Source organism: Spodoptera frugiperda, chromosome 28 (assembly GCF_023101765.2).
Source record: "Spodoptera frugiperda isolate SF20-4 chromosome 28, AGI-APGP_CSIRO_Sfru_2.0, whole genome shotgun sequence".
In the NCBI taxonomy this organism is placed as follows: Eukaryota; Metazoa; Arthropoda; class Insecta; order Lepidoptera; family Noctuidae; genus Spodoptera; species Spodoptera frugiperda.
In genome coordinates, this window is record NC_064239.1 from 1,834,583 (window position 1) to 1,854,275 (window position 19,693).

The window sequence follows — 19,693 nt, forward strand, 5'->3', positions numbered from 1 at the left end:
GGACTACTAAGCGTAGACTACGGCAAATCTTCGGGGCTGTATGTAGAAGAAATGCATAGTGCAGCAGGAGACACTCACGGACTTGGGATATTAGGATAGGATAGACTTTCTTACTATTCTCTTGTCAGTTTCTTGACTAGCATTTGGCAATTAAAACAGGCAGTAAACTTATAAACATTTATTATTGAGGCTCTTTATCAGTTATTACAGAACCAAGCGTCTTTAATTCTCTCTTCTTTACTGCAGTTGATTGGGTCTCAGCCTCTTTAAACTGCGCGAACATAATACCGCTACTGAACTTTTTTAGTATCTTCCTGTCCTCGAACGGGTGATTATGAGTGAATGTTCTGAAATGTATAGAAATACGATTTGATTACTTGGGTAAATAGTTAAGACGTATTATTGCGATATTCCACTGAAACTCGAAAGACTAGCAGTAGTATTGTGTAAAAAGTCGCAAATAGTGATCCCAAACTTCAAACTCAAACTCAAACTCAAAATATTTATTTGCACGTTAAGGTAGGTATTACAGGTCTTAGTTTAAATGTTAAGTACATCTTAACTGCCTTTTTCAGGCGTTGCAAATTTGAGGGCTAACTTATCCTAGATTACATTTCCTTAACCTAGGACTTAATACAAACTTAAAAGTAGTGTTAATTTCTTATGTGTATATATTGTAGTATATTATGTAGTAAGTATGTATATATAGTAGTATGTATATCTGATATGTAGTGAGTATATGTATATATATATATATATATATATAATAGTAGTATGTAAATCTTATAATATGTTATGTTTAACTTAACGTATATGTTATGTATCGTAATATGTTATGTTAACTTTCGCCGGTCTTCAAGACTGATGATTGGATTCAACAGTAATTAATGATATATTGCGGTTGATAAAAATAAATAATCGTCTGCTTTATTACAGCAATAATAAAATTGAAAATCTGTCATATTAATTTCCTTTACTTATTGTTTACTTTTTTTATATCTACTTTTTTTTGTCTATAGCAATGGAAATCCTCATCGATTTCCCACGTCGTGGGGACGACGTGGTCTCTTACTCGTTAAAATCCTTTCGGAATCAGGGTTACTCTCACGGGATCACCACACCTTACGCCCGCATATATGCCTTTCTCACTGTATTTACATATACCTATTAAATTATGACTCTTTTATTTTCTATATTAAGTATTAAGTCCCTTAAATTTAAAAACTTAAGACTAAGTTCTCTTACCTGTCTACAACAGTATTGTTGTCTAGAGTACTGATGTTGGCTGGACAATTGCTATGGGACGAATATTGCACACAGCGCCAGAATCGCCGGCCATTCGTCTTGCTAATGTACCGCAGGTTGTAAATGTACCGGTTGTATATAGCCTGCAGTCCGCCCTGGTTTGATACTGAGTATTGTACTTCTTTACTCACTGTAATGTAAATAAAGTGATGAGTGTTTCGGATCATAAATTTAAGTGTGGGAGAGCCAAGCTTCGGCACGAATGAGCCGGCTCGACCGGAGTGATACTACTGTCTCATAGAAAAACGACGTGAAACAACGCTTGCGTTGTGTGATTGAGGTTACCGGAGGCCCAATTACCCCTTCTCAATCTCCGATTCCCCAACAACTCTAAAATTACTAACCTGGGCTACCTGGTAGGTCTTATTTGGTAGGTCTAACCTGGTAACCCCCAAAGGCTGGCAATGCACTTGTAACGCCTCTGGTGATTCGGGTGTCCATGAGCGGCGGCGATTGCTTACCATCAGGTGATACGTCTGCTCGTTTACCGGCGTGTTCCATAAAAATAGTAAATATGTATTACGATTGTTGTAAGTTTTGTTAATTATTTCAAGACGTAAGTGAGTTACTCTTTTTCAATTAACTTTAGAACGTAGATTACTCTTTTTCAATCACCTTTAGGAAATAAACAACCTTATGTACAATCAAATAAGAATAAAAATCACTTACACAACACATTCTTTGTTGCTTCAGGCGTAATAGGTAGTGGTGTATCATCTTTTTTAGACTTTTTGCTTTTCTTTGGTGTACTGACATCTGTCGCCATTATGTCTGTAGTGGACTCATTCTCGGTTTCCATTGTTTCATCGTGGTTATTGTCGCTTTCACTGAGGTATATTCTGTGAGAGGTATACAGTAAGTTGGTTGAGAGGTCTCTAAATAGGTTTTCATTCAAAATTCCTTTTGAATAAAAGAAAAAAATATTTTATTTCCCCCCTTCCCAATCCTCCCAATCCCCGATTCCCGAACAACAACCCTTAAATTCTTAACTCCCAAAAAGCCAGCAATGCACTTGTAACGCCTCTGGTGTGTCCATGGGCGGTGGCAATTGCTTACCATCAGGTAATACGTCTGCTCGATTACCTGCGTGTTTCATAAAAAAATCTCAGTAATATTTAGGTTATAACTTATCAAATGATGAAAAGTGGGTATTAAATTATGTTTAGCAATTTGGGCAGAGCCGTATTATCCCTGAAGCAAACTAGGCAAGTGCTTAGGGTGCTGTGAGACGCGCGTCCAATTACCTAAATAGTGCCAACGGCAGCAGCGTCAAAAAATTATAGCTTATGATGGAGCTTGCCTTTTTTTGGGGGGGAAACTATCCAATGACCCGCCTTGGTCGAGGTGAGAGGGGGTGTCAGACTCTTACTGACTAAAAACCAGCCCGTTCCTACTACTGCTTTAAGAGCCGGGGCCCCGGTAAACACACTAGGTAGTCCGAAGCTCCGGATCAGTCATCAGCCCTACTGGGCCCCATCTGTAGTGACTCTTTGAATGTGGAGCTTGCCTAGGTTGCACTCTAGGTTTAATCCAGCTCTGCCCATGAAGATGTTAAATCATAGTGGACTTCATACTTGCATATAGGTTCTGGTGGTGGTGTTAGGTTCTGTTCCTTTGTTTCTCTCTTTATTTTAAAAGCTTTCAATTTTTCTGATAAACTTGGATTAGTGGGGCTACTCACAAGTGGTCTACTCTCTTCTTCAGGGTTTTTCTCATCCTTGAAAGTATAATATATAAAGATCAGTATTTAATTCATAGATTTTAGGGAAGTACCTACAATAAGGTTTTCATGATAAAATTGATGTTATGCTGTTATATGCTTTAAGCATCTTTTTTTTTACAAAAACATTGTCCCATACTATGATATTCTCCTGTATTACACATTACACCCAGACCCGAAAAAAAACCACACAAAGTTGCTCCGTGCAGGAATCGAACCCACAACACATTGCACAGGAGCTAGATGCCCCGTCACTGTACCATCTGTGCAGTCATTGCACCCATTGATTTCATTTTAACTAAAATTGATACAGTAGAGCTCCAATTATCCGAACTCCGACTATCCGAATCGCCGATTATCCGGATCACAAAAATTTACCAAAAAAAGTCTAAGTGCGCTATTATTCTCCCCCGCGAAGCCAGTGTTTGCGCGTCAAGTCTTGACTTGACTTGTCTTAACTTGCCGTTGTGCCTACACTGACTTCACCCCGCAATTTAATTCAATAAAAAATTGTGCAGCTTTTATTCTCTTCAATGGCATTTTTTTTTTAAATCCATTATCCGAATATTTGATGAATTAATTACCGGGACCCATTCGGATAATTGGAGTTCTACTGTATGGTTTTATGGATATTGCTATTTGAAGTAATGTAATATGTATAACAAATATAGCTCACCATTTCCCTTAGTCCTCTAATATGTAATGCTTTACCAGCACTGAGTAGATCAGCCAGTTTATCTCGAGGTACTTGTACTTCCCCCGTGTAGACATACTCTAATATAGCACATAGTGTAGTGTATGATATATTCTGAAAGTTAATATTATTAATAAGTTTTAGCTAAATTTTGTACATACATATACGTTACGGTAAATCTGATTAATTGAAAAATAATAATTTAACAAAATTATGGTAATAATAACCACACATTTTGGTAAAAGTGAATAATCGTCGAACCAGATTACTTTTAGTAGTGATTATTAATAATTACATATTGAAAGTAATAAAATAAATATAAACCCTATGTTTTTTGACCAATATTTCTTATAATATTAAACACCGTCTTACGATTATATTAATTAGAGATCACATAAACAAGGTTACTTGTACATTTTAAACCGAAAGAACAACAAATTCACATATTCTGCGCGTAAGTGCGGGAATGCGGACGGCGAGTAGGGGTAATCGCTGACCTGAACCAGACCCGTGCGTGCGACGCGTCAGTTCTGCGCGTGCCTCAAAGAATAACAGGATGTGGGCATGGGGCTGTTGATATAAGATCCTTGAGGTACGGGCTCACTAGCGACACAACCATCTGATGGACCTTCACGTAGTGGCCGTCTGCAGCCAGTGTCATGTCCACATACTCCCCACGCTGTAACATACGAATAGAAACCTTGTCTTAAAAAGATAAGGTCACCTTTTGTTTACATACAAGTTCTTGTAAAAATTCAAACTTTTAACATTTTGAACGCATACACACACACACATAAATGATCACCTACAAAGTATAATTTTAAGATCTCAATAATTATAATTATTTAAGCATTTTTAAACTAAGATAAACTATAATAATATAAAATTTTATAATTATTAAGCCTGAATTTTATATCTTTAAAATTGCTGTGCCCAAACTGGGTCCATAATTGTTACTTTTACCTTTAAGAACATCTATGTACATACATTGTGGAAAGCAAATAAATGAATATGAATATGAACGCCGTGGTGGTCACCGGTGACCGACGTTAGCGGAGGATTTGCCTTCAACAGTTTTCTATTGGGAGTCAAAGACTTAATCAACCTTAAATCATTAATTCTCATTATTTTCATTTAATAACAGGAAGTATAAAAGTAAACATAAATAATTTTGTACCTGCTGCAGTACGCTTAGTCCACTACAAATACTTTTCTGATGGGAGTCCCAGGACAAGGACAACCGTTCCGTTTGTGACATGTTTACACTATTCAGATAATTAATTGTTAATATTATACACACTAATAAAACTGAGTGTGAAACCAAATAAAGCTACTTTAGTACTTTCGTTTGCATTTGCATTGTTTTGACACACAAAGTATGACATTTGTTTGACAAGTATAGGGCTGGGTGGGGACATTCGATTAAAATATCTTTATTCTCGATGCCGTATCGTGCATCGATAAAAAAGGAACCAAATATTGACAAGAACAAGAACAATACTAAATTGTGAATTGTACTATATTCATTATTAGAGGAATTTATACGAAATTGTTTAGTCATAACTGCAACCTCATTTATCAAAAAGCCAGTAGGTAATATGAAACAAATGGGTAAACTACATCGATTATCGATACTGTTTTAGAGGAACTTATAAAATTTTTCACATCCCAATAGAGTCCGTTTAGAAACTAAAAATCCGAGAATGTGGAATGAAATTCAATTTATTTATTTTGCCTTTCGAAGTTTTGTGAAAAAGTAAAAAGGAAAGAAAGTTTTGGTTCGGTTAGTACTTATACGTGGATTACAATGTCATTTTTTCTACATATGAAATAGGCCTGCGCATGCTACTAGCTGGTGTTAGTGGGCTGAATTTAATAAATTTCTTGATTTTAACAACTTAGTCCCTTATCCTAAATACAATAATTAGGTATGTAAAAACAAGGCAGATAGATGGTATAATAATTTTATTTAATAGAAACTCCTTTTTGTGTCAAAGTATTATCTTCATAAGTTTCCAGAACATCAGCCAAATGTTCGTTGTCTCTTGGTTTCTTGTACTGCCTCCGTTTTTGTGCAGTTTTCTTTCGTTTTGGCACCACTGGCTTTCTAGGACCATGATCTTGCATAGATTTGATGCCTTGTTTTTCTAAATACTCTTCAATCTTCGCGTCATCCATTGCATCTACTGCAGTTGCGCGCCATAACTTAACAAATTCTTCATCAACCTGGAATTACAAAAATAATCATTAAAATATCTAAACAGTATTTTTATAAATGTTAAAAGATCCACATAATTTAAAATCAAACTTGAAGTATATTAATGTGTGATCATTAAACTCACATCAAGTGTTGCAGTTTTGTCATTATAAAACAATATTTTCTTCTTATCAGTAGGTCGAGTTATGTACAAAATTTCTTGAGCTAAACTTTTTAATGCCCTCTCACAATGAGGCAAGGACTCTTGTACATCTTCCAACAGTATACCACCAAGTCCTTTGAGATCATGTTGCTTTAGTAACCTGTTTGGAAAAAAAAATACATTAAAATATGTTTTTATTATAACTTTCGTGAGACATACTAAATAAATTATTATGTTATCGGCTTACTCACAAAACTGTTTGACGAGGAACTTGACTAGTTTCAAGCCATGCTAGAGGTTCATATTAAAGAGCAGCATTCAGCCATAAGCTGATAACATAATAATTCATTAAAATATGAAATAATAAATTACTTAAACAATTTCGAATAGAAGAAAATCTCACTTTAGTAATGATTTCTTGTCCTTAATCTTATAGACAGGCTTAAATATATATTTTCCATCAGGCGAGCATTCTATTTTGGGATTATTTTGCAAAGCTTCTGTTTGTAGCCACTGAAAAAAAAAGAACAACATAAGTAAACCTTGCAAGTACAACACAGTACAACTAGATATATAATTTCCAATCAATGAGAAACTATTTGTGTAACTATTGAGTAATTGCAGTAATTATTAGTCCATAACATAGCTATTTTAAATAACTCTTCAACAGATTATAATAATGTTAATTCTATAGATGCACAAGTGAGTGGAGCCCACTCAATATCAACAGATGTCACAATATGCCCAGAAGCATAGTGGGACAAACTTGAATATCAATAGATGTTGCAACAGACCCATAAGGATAGTGTGACGAATTTGATACTTACAATAAGGATTGGTTGCAAAAAGTTCTGCAAAGAGCAGAGTGGAAAGACAGTAAGGAGGCCTTTGCCCTGCAGTGGGACACATCACAGCTAAAAATAAAATAAAGATGTACGCTAACTAACACACCTGTTTCACTTTACTCCCAACATCCAGTTGGTTTGTTTCATCAAGTACTTCGTCAAGAGTTAAAGGATGATCATCTCCCTCCTGATGGCGTGCTCTCATGTGTCTGACGATACGAGCCAGGACACCAAACCTATATGCTGATGTCCCTGACATAGTTTTGTAGCTAAAAGTAATAAATAAAGGTCACAAATGTTACAGAAAGAATTTAGTATATAAAGTAATAAGTTTTTTTAAGTGTATACTTATATTACTCACTTTGTAGCATCAAGCTTCGGCCCAGAGCTGACCGAGCTCGTTGATGATGATGATTTTGATTTCTTCTTGCTGTCATCTTTGATAGAAGAGTCATCTCGTTTTTTCTTTTCTATACTGTAAAAAGAAGAATCCTTATTAAAAAAAATACTAATACTTAGGATAGAATTAATAAATAAAAATTAATCAAATGTAAACAAATAAGTTTGTATATGATGTAAAGTAAATAATAAATGTTGTAAATATACATATCGCTTGATGTAACTTTCGTCTCTGATTGTTAAACTAGTCATAAAATAAGGCAAGCAATCATTCTGAAAAGTTTTTTTTTAAGTGCTATCGTAATATAAATTGGTAATTGGTTTTGTTGAAGTCGTGTGTGGGAGCGAGAGACAGTACATGTTCGACGTGACGACGTGATGCGGGCAGTGTCCGCGAGATGATGGTTACAACCACAAGCATGTTACGTACCTCGGTGTAGCGAGTGCTTTCTTTTTAAACGCTTCACGTTCCCGAAGCAGTGCAGGATCCATTTTTACACACACCAACTTTATATGATATCAGTTAAAGCGTGAGTATGTTATTTCTCATATTTGTTACAATATTTTGGTGTGCTATTTTTCACTTTCCAAACTCCGTAAACTAATTTGACAAAAGTCAAGCGTCAAGCGATGGCATGCAATCAAAAGTCAAAACAAATTTGACAACTGCGAGTAACTGTCAAATTAGATGATAGTGACTTTTTAATACGGAAACAAGGTATTTTTGCTACAACTTTCATAATAATATAGTTTTGAGTCCTTGGAATCCTGGATGGTCGAGTAGTCGAAAGTAAGTATCTGGAGTTCGATCCCAGACGGAGAAAAGTATAATTGATTTTCCTCGTAATATAATAAATTCTCAGTAATGGACAATAGAACGAAGTCTGTCAATACCACTAGAACTGGGTAATCCAGAGGGTGAATGTGCATTTCTAACGACCAGCCGACAACAAAATTAAATGGTATTATGTTTATGTTTGACTACTCTGCATATTATTGTTTAATATTGCTTTAACTTGTAACAGCAAATGGTGAAATAAAAGTATTTTGTGAAAAGTTTTTGATATTTTCGGTGCTGATAAAAATCTTTTACTGCAACAAATTGAAGAAAATCTTTATATTATTAACAAGGCAGGTAATAAGCGTACTAAATTTATGCGCTGTACAAGCTATAACTACAATATTAGGTATATAGCGGTGTAAACAAGTTTTGCGTTAACATTACTTTGTTTGGCGCGAAATCGCGTCGACGACCAGTCGACCACTGTTCCAGCTATCGCGGTGCAGTGTGGACGTAATCTTTACGTGTAGGTGCGTATACATATTGTTCTTAGTATTTACGATATTTTATTGACCAAGTTAATTTTATTGAATAGAAATAAAACTAAAACGATTCCGTTCTACAGATTTTGCTTAAAATGTTTTCCTTTAAAAGCTATTTTTATATCTGACGCATAGGTACCGGTCTTTGAATGTTCAATAAGTAAATTCGGATATAAATCAATATTTAATTAAAAATGCTTTTAACTAAAAAAAAGGAAAAAAATCTATCTTAATTTTCTTAAGTTTAAGGTCATCTTCAAGGTATTAAACTTTATTCTAATGATGGTCACGTCGATATTTGCTAAAAAACATAAATAATTAATGACTAGACGTAGGTATTGACTTTGGTCTAGACTGGAGACTAATAAAAGAAAATAAAAAAAGTTATTAACAGGTTTCTAGTCTCTCTTGATGTGTTTAAAATTTAAAAAGGTGATTTGTTTTTCTGTAAAAAAATGTATTATGATATACATTCCAGTGAAAGACACCTATGGTTAGATTATGTACTAGTACGATTAATTCGAACTAGGCAGTATGGACAAGCAAAAAACATGACTTGGTCTTATTATCTACATAAGTATCTCAAGATTTCTGTCTTGTTATTAAATCAAGTCACGCAGCGCCGAAGGCAAGGCTCGAAATACTTTTCTAACAGTAACTGTTTTAATCAATAAATAATATCAATTTTAATGATCTTTACTCATAAGTATTTCATAGAATGTCTGCCTGTATTGATACCGTGCGATTTATTTCTGTGCCTACAAATATTTTTTGTTACTGCACATGTCTGTATTAGACGCCCTAGATTTCCGTTACTTTTACTTTTACTCACGACAATATAAGGTCGTAAGTATTTGTCTTCGTAAGTTTTAATACATAGTCAAACCACGATTTCTGAGAACAGAAACTTATTTATTTATTTTATGCCATCTTTATGCTAAGGTCAATAGAGTAGATGACTAATTGTTATTTTAATGTCCGTCTGGTAGATTTATTTAGAACATTAGATACATATTAAACATATTTTTATTTCCTTAAGGAAACAGATACATTCGAATATACAAATTGTCGTAGCGATTTAAAATGTCGTGACATTTTCGGATTTGGATAAAACGTGTTTTATACGTAGAAATGATGTATTTGCTCTCACTCCTAAATTATGATTCGTTTTATATAAGTATTGTTATCCTATACGACAAAATAAGAAAGTACGTATCTAATGTGTGGGAGCATTTACAACATAGATTTAAAATATTTTTCATATTTTTGTTGTTGGTTCTCATACATGGAACATAGTTGATCATGGTGCCTGGATATTTTTTTTAAGACTTTAATAGGGCTCAACAATACATTTATTTAATTTTGTTATCTACTACTTATTTTTTAATATTATTCTTATTAAAAGTTGCACATTTGCTCGAGGGAAAGACCCAAGAAAAACCCCGAGTTATATTTAAGGTGTATGTAAAATCCGAAACTAGTGAGTTTGGGGCTAACCAAGAATGGAATTCTTAAGAAACTGACATACTTATAGTCAAACCTGGTTAAAATTGAATATCCTACCCGACCAAGTTGAGAAAGGGCCAAGTAGTACCTAAGGTTATTGGGTTTTTACAAATCTTTGTTCCGGGTGTGATGAGTGGGTAAAAATGTGTGTTTCCAAATGCATCCACGGCATTTAAGATTAATATAATTCTAGAATGCGGTGTAAGAAAAAAAAACGTCTGACATACAACAGTCTCTATATTTGCTGTTCCTATTGTAAAATTATTAATGCTTTTGTCAATGCTCAAATAGGTAAATAATTTTAATCAATTTAATTTTAAAGAATCCATCAATGGCCGGTTTTAATAATGGATTATTATGTGGATCGAGATCCATTTTTATAATTAGTACACATGTACATTCCTACGGAGTTTCTGTCGATAATCGATACTAATTTAAAGATTTAAAATTTTGAGATCAGTTAATTTATTTTTTAGTCCGTATTTTTTTTTGTTTTCTTACGGAAACAGATACTTTCGATGATATATTGATTTCAAATGTCGCGTAACGTCACTCCTAGCTACGTTTTATACGTAGAAATGACATACCTATTGGCTCCCTCCTAAGTTTGATTCGTTTTATCAAAGTATTTATATGTCTTATAATATGACAAAATAGGAAGAAATACGTACTTATCTAATATTTTTCGTTACGTAACTGACTAAATCGTTTTATAATTTTCATACCCCGTCATCAACCCTATTATTTAATGTCGTCCGTAAAACATCGGTCTTGTATTGATATTATAGGTATTTACTAATAGCAGTTCAATCAGATTTGAAAATCGATTAAATAGGTACTTCGGTTTTTAATTACGTACTGCTTCAAATTATTAATGAATTTACATCCAACTGTTATCAGCAAACGAAATGATTATGTACCTGGTACCTACTTACACTAAGTAAGGGGGAAATGCAGCTCGTGTAGATGTAGATAATATATTAAGGATGTACTAGCTACTGAAGCGCTGCACAGTGTTTTAGAAACCCCGATTTTGTCTCATGCCCTTTTTATTGTTAAAATCGTTAGTATATATCATTCTAAGCATTACAGCGAAAATCCGGCATCGATACGACTTTTAGTTTTGCCAAAAAAATATCGAAAGTTTCTCTATATCCGGGTCCGAAAAATCACAAAAATGTAAATATAAAATAAAATATACAATTATTAAAAAAAATAAAAATAAAGTTAAGTTGGCACTCAAAACAAGAAACATTCTGTCCATTTTTGGAATATGTAATGTTAATAGATTATGAAATAATCATTGTTTTATTGTATTTCTTTTATATTTTTTATTTCAAGTTTAACGCCATATTAGATTGAGATATTTATATAGTATACTCTTCATACGTTAATCTATCAACATAAAAAAATCACAATCTAATTCCGCGTTATTCAAAAGTTATTCGATTTTTTTTATTTTGGTTAGGGTTGTCACCTCCGAATATCCGGATTTATATTTCTTTTTATCGGCGGTTAAGACGCATGTCAGAAAAAGTATTATGGTTCTTCGCTTACATTCGAAACAACTAAATTTTCGTCATCTTCATAGTATGGAGTATTGTCTACACTGACATTCACAGGTTTCAGTAAACTAATCGCTAATGCCGGCAGTGGATCTTCTTACTTAACTACAACATTTTCAAGATATAACCAGTCGTCTCCGGGAAAAACGTACATAAACATGCATAAAAAAATCGCGATGAATTGAGAACCTCCTCCTTTTTTGAAGTCGGTTAAAAAACACAGCCATCCTCTGACAAAAAACCCAAAAATACGTTTAATACTATAATGTTTATTAAAGTATGCTTTTTTAGGTTTTATAGACCGTGCCTGTATTTGTTAGTTTTTTAAACTTAAAAATACTGGCACATAACATATTGTTTTTTTTTATTGGGTTACTATGTTGACATGGCGTCAATAAATTAAAAGCAAATCAATTAATAGAAGGCAAATGTTATGCGGAACGCGAATGGGAATGCGAATTAAATAATAACTAGTGGTCGCCTAGTGGCCGAAATTCGACCATATATGATTTAATTTACAATACCACTTAACGTACGTTGAAGGATATTTTTTATTTAACTCAAACTCTTTTATAAAACTCTTTTCATATGAGACGTGAGAATATCATCGCAATGTCTATCGATTTTGACGTTTTGTCAAATACGATCAAATACTATGCATGTGTGTGTAATGTTTTATTTATTGATTTAATGTACTTTATAAGCATTATTTTTGAAAAATATTAGCGTTTTGCACTTCTCCTACACATAAACTATAAGTGTACCAAATTTTATGCTCCTACGTCCGCGCAATTATCGTAAAAAGTGGTCCAAAGTTTTTGCATCACGTATTAATATATAGATTTTATTTGTGATTTAGTTTTGTGACAACCCTAAGTCTAAAAAGTCCGGATATTATCAGGATATAACAAAAACTCTTAATAACTTTTGAATAACGCGGAATTAGATTGTGATTTTTTTTATGTTGATAGATTAACGTATGAAGAGTATACTATATAAATATCTCAATCTAATATGGCGTTAAACTTGAAATAAAAAATATAAAAGAAATACAATAAAACAATGATTATTTCATAATCTATTAACATTACATATTCCAAAAATGGACAGAATGTTTCTTGTTTTGAATGCCAACTTAACTTTATTTTAATTTTTTTTAATAATTGTATATTTTATTTTATAATTACATTTTTGTGATTTTTCGGACCCGAATATAGGGAGACTTTCGATATTTTTTTTGGCAAAACTAAAAGTCGTATCGATGCTGGATTTTCGCTGTAATGCTTAGAATGATATATACTAACGATTTTAACAATAAAAAGGGCATGAGACAAAATCGGGGTTTCTAAAACACTGTGCGCTGTTTCACCCGCTCTGCTTGGCTCCTATTTATTGTAGCGTGATGTATATATAGCCTGCCTCGATAAATAGACTATCCAAGTGTTCATGGGCGGCGGCGATTGCTTACCATTAGGAGATCTCAATCTGCTCGTTGACTGGTTAATTCCATAAAAAAACACAAATATTTTTTCAAATCGAACCAGACGTTCCAGTGATTAGCGCGTTCAAACAAACAAACTCTTCAGCTTAAATGTAGATGTTCATCCGACAGTACCTATGTACATAATTATTAATTAACTACCTATGTACCTAATCTATAATATAAAAATAAGTCAGGTTTTCTTTCCTGACGCTATAACTCCAGAACGCACGAATCGATTTCTACGGTTATGTATTCGTTGGGAAGGTAGAGTCTGGCACTCCCTCTCCCCTCGCCCAAGACGAGAGAAGTCATTGGATGATTGTCCCCCCTCAAAAAAAGGGCTTCGTGAAAGAAAAGCAGGAAAACAGGGAAAATCATTGGTGGCGAAACGGAGTTCGCCGGGTTTGCTAGTACCTATTATATGTATGTACTCATAGAACACAGAATTCGGTACATGTCAATTTGTCACCACCTTTTTTATTATCTATGGTCATATAATTATGGTATTTGTAATTTTTTTTATTGCTTAGTTACGCGAAGTACTAGCTATTTACATATTTACCGTTGGTTGGTATATTAAATCAATTACCTGCCTATATTGAACATTTACACAGATAAGCCAACTATGACTTAATTAATTTGATACATAATATTGTTGTGATGCATGAGGTCATTACTGAAAATTTTATTTAAAATAATTATCCTTAGTCCATACCAGCGTTCTTTGTTCCCATTATGAAAAGGACGTTTGTCGAGCAATTGTGTATCCTGTGTGTGGATCAGATGTGTCGAACTGGAATCGAACCCACAGCGATACCTTGCGCAGCAGAAGCACAGCGAAGTCATTTGTATTTGACTTATTTTGACAATGTAATAAAAATTGTTAGAAGAACATTTATGTAGTGTTTGGTTCCTCAAGGGTATCCGGGAGAAAAATAAAGTGTATAATATGCCTATGTTGCTATTATCTCGTCAAACATAATAATTAATTTAGTATGTCTCACGAAAGTTACAATAAAATTAAAGGTATTGTTTTTTTTATCACAATAGTGTGATCTCAATTGATTATAAGTAGTTTCTTCAACTCTAAAAGATAAATCGATAACTTATCACTTATCATCATAGAGATAGCATTTTAATGTTTGTGTTTTCTTTATTTACAGATTAAAATGTGGCTCCAAAGGTGTGTGGTTGCCATTCTGTTGACAATATGGTGAGTACAGAAATATTTGTTTTAATTTAAATCTTCAATACCTTTTGTTAGTGTGTTTGTTAAATACTTGTCAGAAATAAGAATAGGTAACACTATCGGCGCTCTGATTGGTTGTTTTATTCGAGCCGGCCAATCAGAGCGCCGAACGCGCTCTCGCTTCGATTATTTTAAACGTAAAGCAAACTCATACTAACCGGCGTACTCATTTAATCATTACTTAAACTATTTCTTAGCGATGATTTTGTATAGAAAACAATTGCTAAGGACTGGATTAAGTAATCATTAAATGTCTCTGAGTGCGGCAGTAAGCGTACTGACTTCAGTAATGTGTTGTGCGTACTTTCCCAGGGTATAAAAGTCCCATAAATATTGCTGGACGGGCGAGGATGTCCTGGTAGCGGTTAACTGTTTTTTATTATTTAGCCTAGGGTCTGATGTGACGGGATGTAGCGAAAGTGATAGGAGACTTGTTATTTTTTGTAGGGTTATTCATGTGTGTTATGTTTAGTAACTACTGAAATAGGGATGTTGACGGGGCATGAAAATTAAAAATCTTATAAGTCCGTCAGTTAGGTCATGATATCATGTCAATCTGCGAAGTTTTTTCGTTCATTCGTTCGAATTAGAGTAGGCCCCAGGAACATCTGTCTGTACTTATTTTCGGTGTAGTATCAGCTCGCCCCCTGGATCTTGCCCCTTCCGATTAAAATGTTCCACTCGCCCCGTTTTTATTAATTTGGAGTTGTGGTTCGCCCCTTACGAAAACCTTTACGGGGCGAGTGAAAAATTTAACAATTAAATAATTATTTTGATGCATCGACTCGCCCCTTGCGGCATTCCCTTTGAAATTTAACTAAAAAGGTATAACTATTCAGAAAAATGTACAGTAAACAAAACTAGTAAGTAATTTAACCACTTGTGATAGTTTTATTACCTGGCTTACCTACTGTAACAAAAGGGACCTTTTATGGGTGTAGTATCAGCTCGCCCCCTGGATCTTGCCCCTTCCGATTAAAATGTTCCACTCGCCCCGTTTTTATTACACATGCAGTTTTATTTCAATTTTCACTATTAAATCCCAAGGCATTATTGAAGTTTTAAGAAAAAAATATTCATTTAAATATTTTATAAACTTAGAGTGCTGACAGTACTTTTAACTAACCAACAATCGGGGGCGAGTTGGAGTATCTAATAATTTAAGGGGCGAGTTGATGCACTTAGGCAATCGGGGGCGAGATCCAAGGGGCGAGCTGAGCCTACACCTTATTTTCTGTATAATCTATAATACGTTAATTATACCTACTGCCTTTCAACTTTTGAAGGGTTAGTCAAAACGGCTCTTTAACTCTTTTTCTGAATTCCATGATTCTGTTGCCATAAATCGGGCTCATTTTGTGCTGTTACTAAAAATCACGGTTTACTCACGTAAATTAATAGAGGGACTCTTCATCATGAGCAGCTTGCGCAGACGCGGCAACGTCGGGCCGCGCGTAGAGTGTTTCTCCATTAATTTACACGAGTAAACCGTGATTTTTTTGTTTATTTTGTGCTATTTACCTGCCATGTCCATAATATATCCCGACACCCCTAGCTTGGTAGTTGCGCAACTGACCAACGAAACAGACAATCTATTATACATAAAATAAATCTGTAGAAGGGTCAATTCTGTACATTGATAATATTGAAAAAATAAATAGGTAGCAGGGAGTATTACTGGATCGATACCAAACCCAAATGTGTGATTAAATTTTTTTTGTCTGTCTGTCTATCTGTATGTTCAGGCATCACGTGAAAACTAACGGTCCGATTTCGATGAAACTTGGTATAAATATACCTTATTATCCTGGGCATAATATAGGATACTTTTTATCCTGGAAAAAAACCTAGAAAAAAATCTTAATTTTTCATTTTTATACCAGAACGCGAGCTCAACAGCAGTAGAGGGATTTCCGTAATTATCATGGGCCTAGCCGTATTTGAGTCCAATAGATATTTATAAGATATCATTGTCAGAGTTACTCAAAATGGAGAAATCCACGCAAAGACCGACATCCGCGTGGACGGAGTCGCGGGCGAAAGCTAGTATAATAATATAGTCAGTATTATTTCTATAGGTATTATCTTTATGTTCTTTATTATAGTGTGTCTGCCGAAGAGCTGACTTGGCGATGGGTGTGCGAGAAAAATAATTGTGTCAAGACCCGCAATACCCCTCAGAATGAGGACCCCGTCCTCAGCATGGAAGCTTGCAAGATGTTCTGTGGGGAATTCGGTAAGTGAGCAAGATCATCTTTACTTCTTCAGCTCATCCTTTACTACATGGGACTGAACATATAAAAGCAACCTTATTGCCAGGGTCCTAGGTCCCAAACCATCTTACCCTGGCAATTACTTATAAAAAAACTGGATGGATCATGTCACTAACACCAGAAATCGATGTTAATTCAAAGATTTTGGATTGAGAGCTATTATTACTTCCAATTTTATCAAACATCCAGAAATTTACATAAGAACAATCATTTCTGGATCACACAAAGAGTTGTACCGAATGTTCCGTATGAGCAACGAAACTACGACATATCTGGTAACGTAGTAGGTTCAGCAAACAGTTACGGACTGTCTACTTATTATGAGTTTTTATATCACAGTGATACGCGGATTGAAGTTTATATTTTGGTCTGTAATATTCCAATAATACGAATTCGAACGAAACGAAACTCAATGATGTAATACAATCGTGGATTTTTATGACAAACACTAAATGTTTGCATTTTTTCTTACTTGTACCTGTGTGTGTGGTTCATCTGTACTACAAATACGCATTACATGTACCTACTTAAGTAATAGTGAATTTATGATAATATTCGATTTTCAATAATTTAAAACTAAACTCTAATATCTACTTGCTATAACTATTCGCATTACACACTTCACATAAACGAACATAATCTAATGTTTTGTTTATCGATAATATGTGGAACAATGTTACAGTATGTTTAGATCAAGAAATAGTAAAAAATATATAAAAACAATAAATCACTAGTTAGTTACGTATTGCAAAGATAGCATGCAGTATTGCAGTTAAAAAACTAAAAGAAAAAAAGAATTCTTGTTTATTACTCTCGGCACAAAATGTCTAATGTCAATTACAATTTAAAATTCGAACACGATATTTTTTTTCTATGACTTGTTTCATTTCTAGTTCAATGCTCTATGCTCGCAATCGATTTTATAATCGTTAAGATACATTGAATCGATTAACGACACGCAATGTTATTTTGATATGTCAGGCCGGGACAATATACGGAACAGGTTTTCGTAAATATCAGGTAGATGTTTGTCATTTGTGTTAGTCATTGTAGCATTGTATTAGGTAGGGGAAACGAGTTGCTTGCATATAAAGATCCTGTTGAACATTAAATGGGCGTATTGTAAAAAATATTAAGCTTAAAATAAAAACCTGACTTGAGTATATGCGAGTTCATTGTCCTGTATGCAAAGACAAACTTATGGTAGACTCTCAACTACATACATACAGACATACTACATAACACAGCTATATGTATAGTGTAGACTGAAGACGATGATGGACTTACCTAGTGTTAAAAGGATGTAAAAGGATCAAATTGACTTTGATTTCAAAGGCGGTGTTTCTCATTATTGTTTGTTTCTTATTTAACACCGACCTACGATATAAAGTTATTTTAAATTAAGTTATTTTGACCATTTAAGTGTTCTTTTTAACCGGTTTTCTTCAGTGAAGTCGGGTTTTTTTTTGTAAAAAGTTTGTTTTTTATTTTAGTTTTTGACTGTCAATAGAAAACTGTTGAAGGCAAATCCTCCGCTAACGTCGTCGATCACAGGTGACCATCACAGCGTTTAATGTGTGAAAAATGCAATGTTTCAATAATACCTAACTTTCAGAAAAAAATTAGCTGGTGATAAAAAAAATCAGGCTGTATTTAAAAACAAAGACTGAAACATATGGATATGTTTATTTATCTGTGTATAAGTTAATGTAACGCCAAAAAGAAACCATTGAAATGAAAAGCAAAGAAAACGCGGCCGGTTATCAACCTCAGATCAATAACAAAAATGGAGGCCGCTGTCAATGATTATCATGATAACGAGAAAAGGATAATATACTTACTTTGTTTTCACGATAAAACTACCGAGTGGCTGTTGTTGATACACGGTACATGACAGCCTCTTATGTTATCTGCCCTCGATTAAAGTGTCCTCGATGCACGAAATTATGCATTCCTGTCTAACTTTTGTCACTTTCATTCAATTTGATACTTTTCAAATTCTCAGATTGGGAAAATATGTTCCTTAATCTAAATCTAGGCATCAAGCATCAACCTATAGTAAGAATATATAGGTACTTTAGTCTTGTTTACTTGTTTGTGAGTTTGTGCGTGTATCTGCTAGGTAGTTAGGTCGCTAGGTAGTCCGCAGTCCGGATCAGAGAATGCGCGTCTAGATTGCTTATTAGGACATAAGCTGTATACAACGTGTAACAAAAAGGGGGTATACATATCAAGTGCACGGTTTCTAGATAACATAACAAACGATACGGGAAGGGATTTTTAAACTCATGTTTTCATGGTACCAAGTTATGAATTTTTCCAATCGCGTAATACTAGCGAGTCAAAATTAGGTAGACAGGTACTAGGCGATAAGATTGACAGAAGAAATGTTTCGTAATACTAGCGAGTGACCCCTGTAGTGTTGTGACACGTTTGTATGATTTGAAATCAAGAACTATGCGATACCAAGTTTTGGTACTAATTTTTTTTAAACGTATTTTAAGCTGAAACTTTGTGTAGAGATTCTATTCAACCTGTATACATCAGGGCTTCTTGATGTATATGGGTATTTTGTTACACGTTGTATAGGATACTAATTATATTACGCTTGATATGGTAGCATTGAATCCACTCTAATTTAAAATTATGAGTAGGTAAGTCCTTTATTACATTTTAAGGAAAATGGTTAACAAAACAATCTACATTCAGAAATAAGTAGGTATATTAAAAGGAAAATGTGTATGAAGTTGTCATCACGCTAAATAAATGAAGCACGCAAGGGTAACCGGGCTGCATAATATACATAGGTACTGAGTAATTACGTTGTCGCCAGGTGATTGCACTCTTCGTTAATCATCGATCGCTTGTCAAGTAGTTATGTCATTAGAATAATTATTTTCCTTAGGCTAGTTGAGTTGTGTACGACTGTGCATAGTGATGTCCAGCTTGTGGCGAGTTTTTTTTTTTTAAA

General features: G+C 34.1%; 3 protein-coding genes across 5 annotated transcripts in view; 1 reads left to right on the forward strand and 2 right to left on the reverse strand.

The window, feature by feature from the left end:
- Positions 1 to 163: 163 nt before the first annotated feature.
- On the reverse strand, positions 164 to 5,112 carry LOC118265306 (modifier of mdg4). The gene is made up of 7 exons (XM_050706190.1): positions 4,897 to 5,112; positions 4,273 to 4,398; positions 3,702 to 3,863; positions 2,880 to 3,022; positions 1,975 to 2,144; positions 1,246 to 1,435; positions 164 to 347 (listed from the first exon to the last, which is right to left on the reverse strand). The coding sequence occupies exons 1-7, from the start codon at positions 4,975 to 4,977 to the stop codon at positions 182 to 184; spliced, it is 1,038 nt and encodes a 345-aa protein (XP_050562147.1). The 5' UTR covers positions 4,978 to 5,112; the 3' UTR covers positions 164 to 181.
- A 557-nt stretch (positions 5,113 to 5,669) lies between these two features.
- LOC118265221 (transcription initiation factor IIE subunit beta) lies at positions 5,670 to 7,903 on the reverse strand. Its single transcript, XM_035578020.2, has 6 exons — positions 7,754 to 7,903; positions 7,286 to 7,399; positions 7,031 to 7,193; positions 6,483 to 6,592; positions 6,062 to 6,239; positions 5,670 to 5,945 (listed from the first exon to the last, which is right to left on the reverse strand). The coding sequence occupies exons 1-6, from the start codon at positions 7,813 to 7,815 to the stop codon at positions 5,685 to 5,687; spliced, it is 888 nt and encodes a 295-aa protein (XP_035433913.1). The 5' UTR covers positions 7,816 to 7,903; the 3' UTR covers positions 5,670 to 5,684.
- The window catches only part of LOC118265219 (chitooligosaccharidolytic beta-N-acetylglucosaminidase), a 33,208-nt gene continuing 21,220 nt past the window's right edge, over positions 7,706 to 19,693 (forward strand). The window contains exons 1-3 of one of the 3 annotated variants that reach the window (XM_050706184.1): positions 7,706 to 7,853; positions 14,364 to 14,413; positions 16,555 to 16,685. In XM_050706184.1, coding sequence (XP_050562141.1) covers positions 14,370 to 14,413; positions 16,555 to 16,685 — 175 coding nt within the window. In that variant the 5' untranslated portion in view covers positions 7,706 to 7,853; positions 14,364 to 14,369. Of the gene's footprint in view, positions 7,854 to 8,518; positions 8,635 to 14,363; positions 14,414 to 16,554; positions 16,686 to 19,693 lie in introns of those variants that run through there. The other 2 variants (XM_050706183.1, XM_050706185.1) reach the window with 2 other exon arrangements.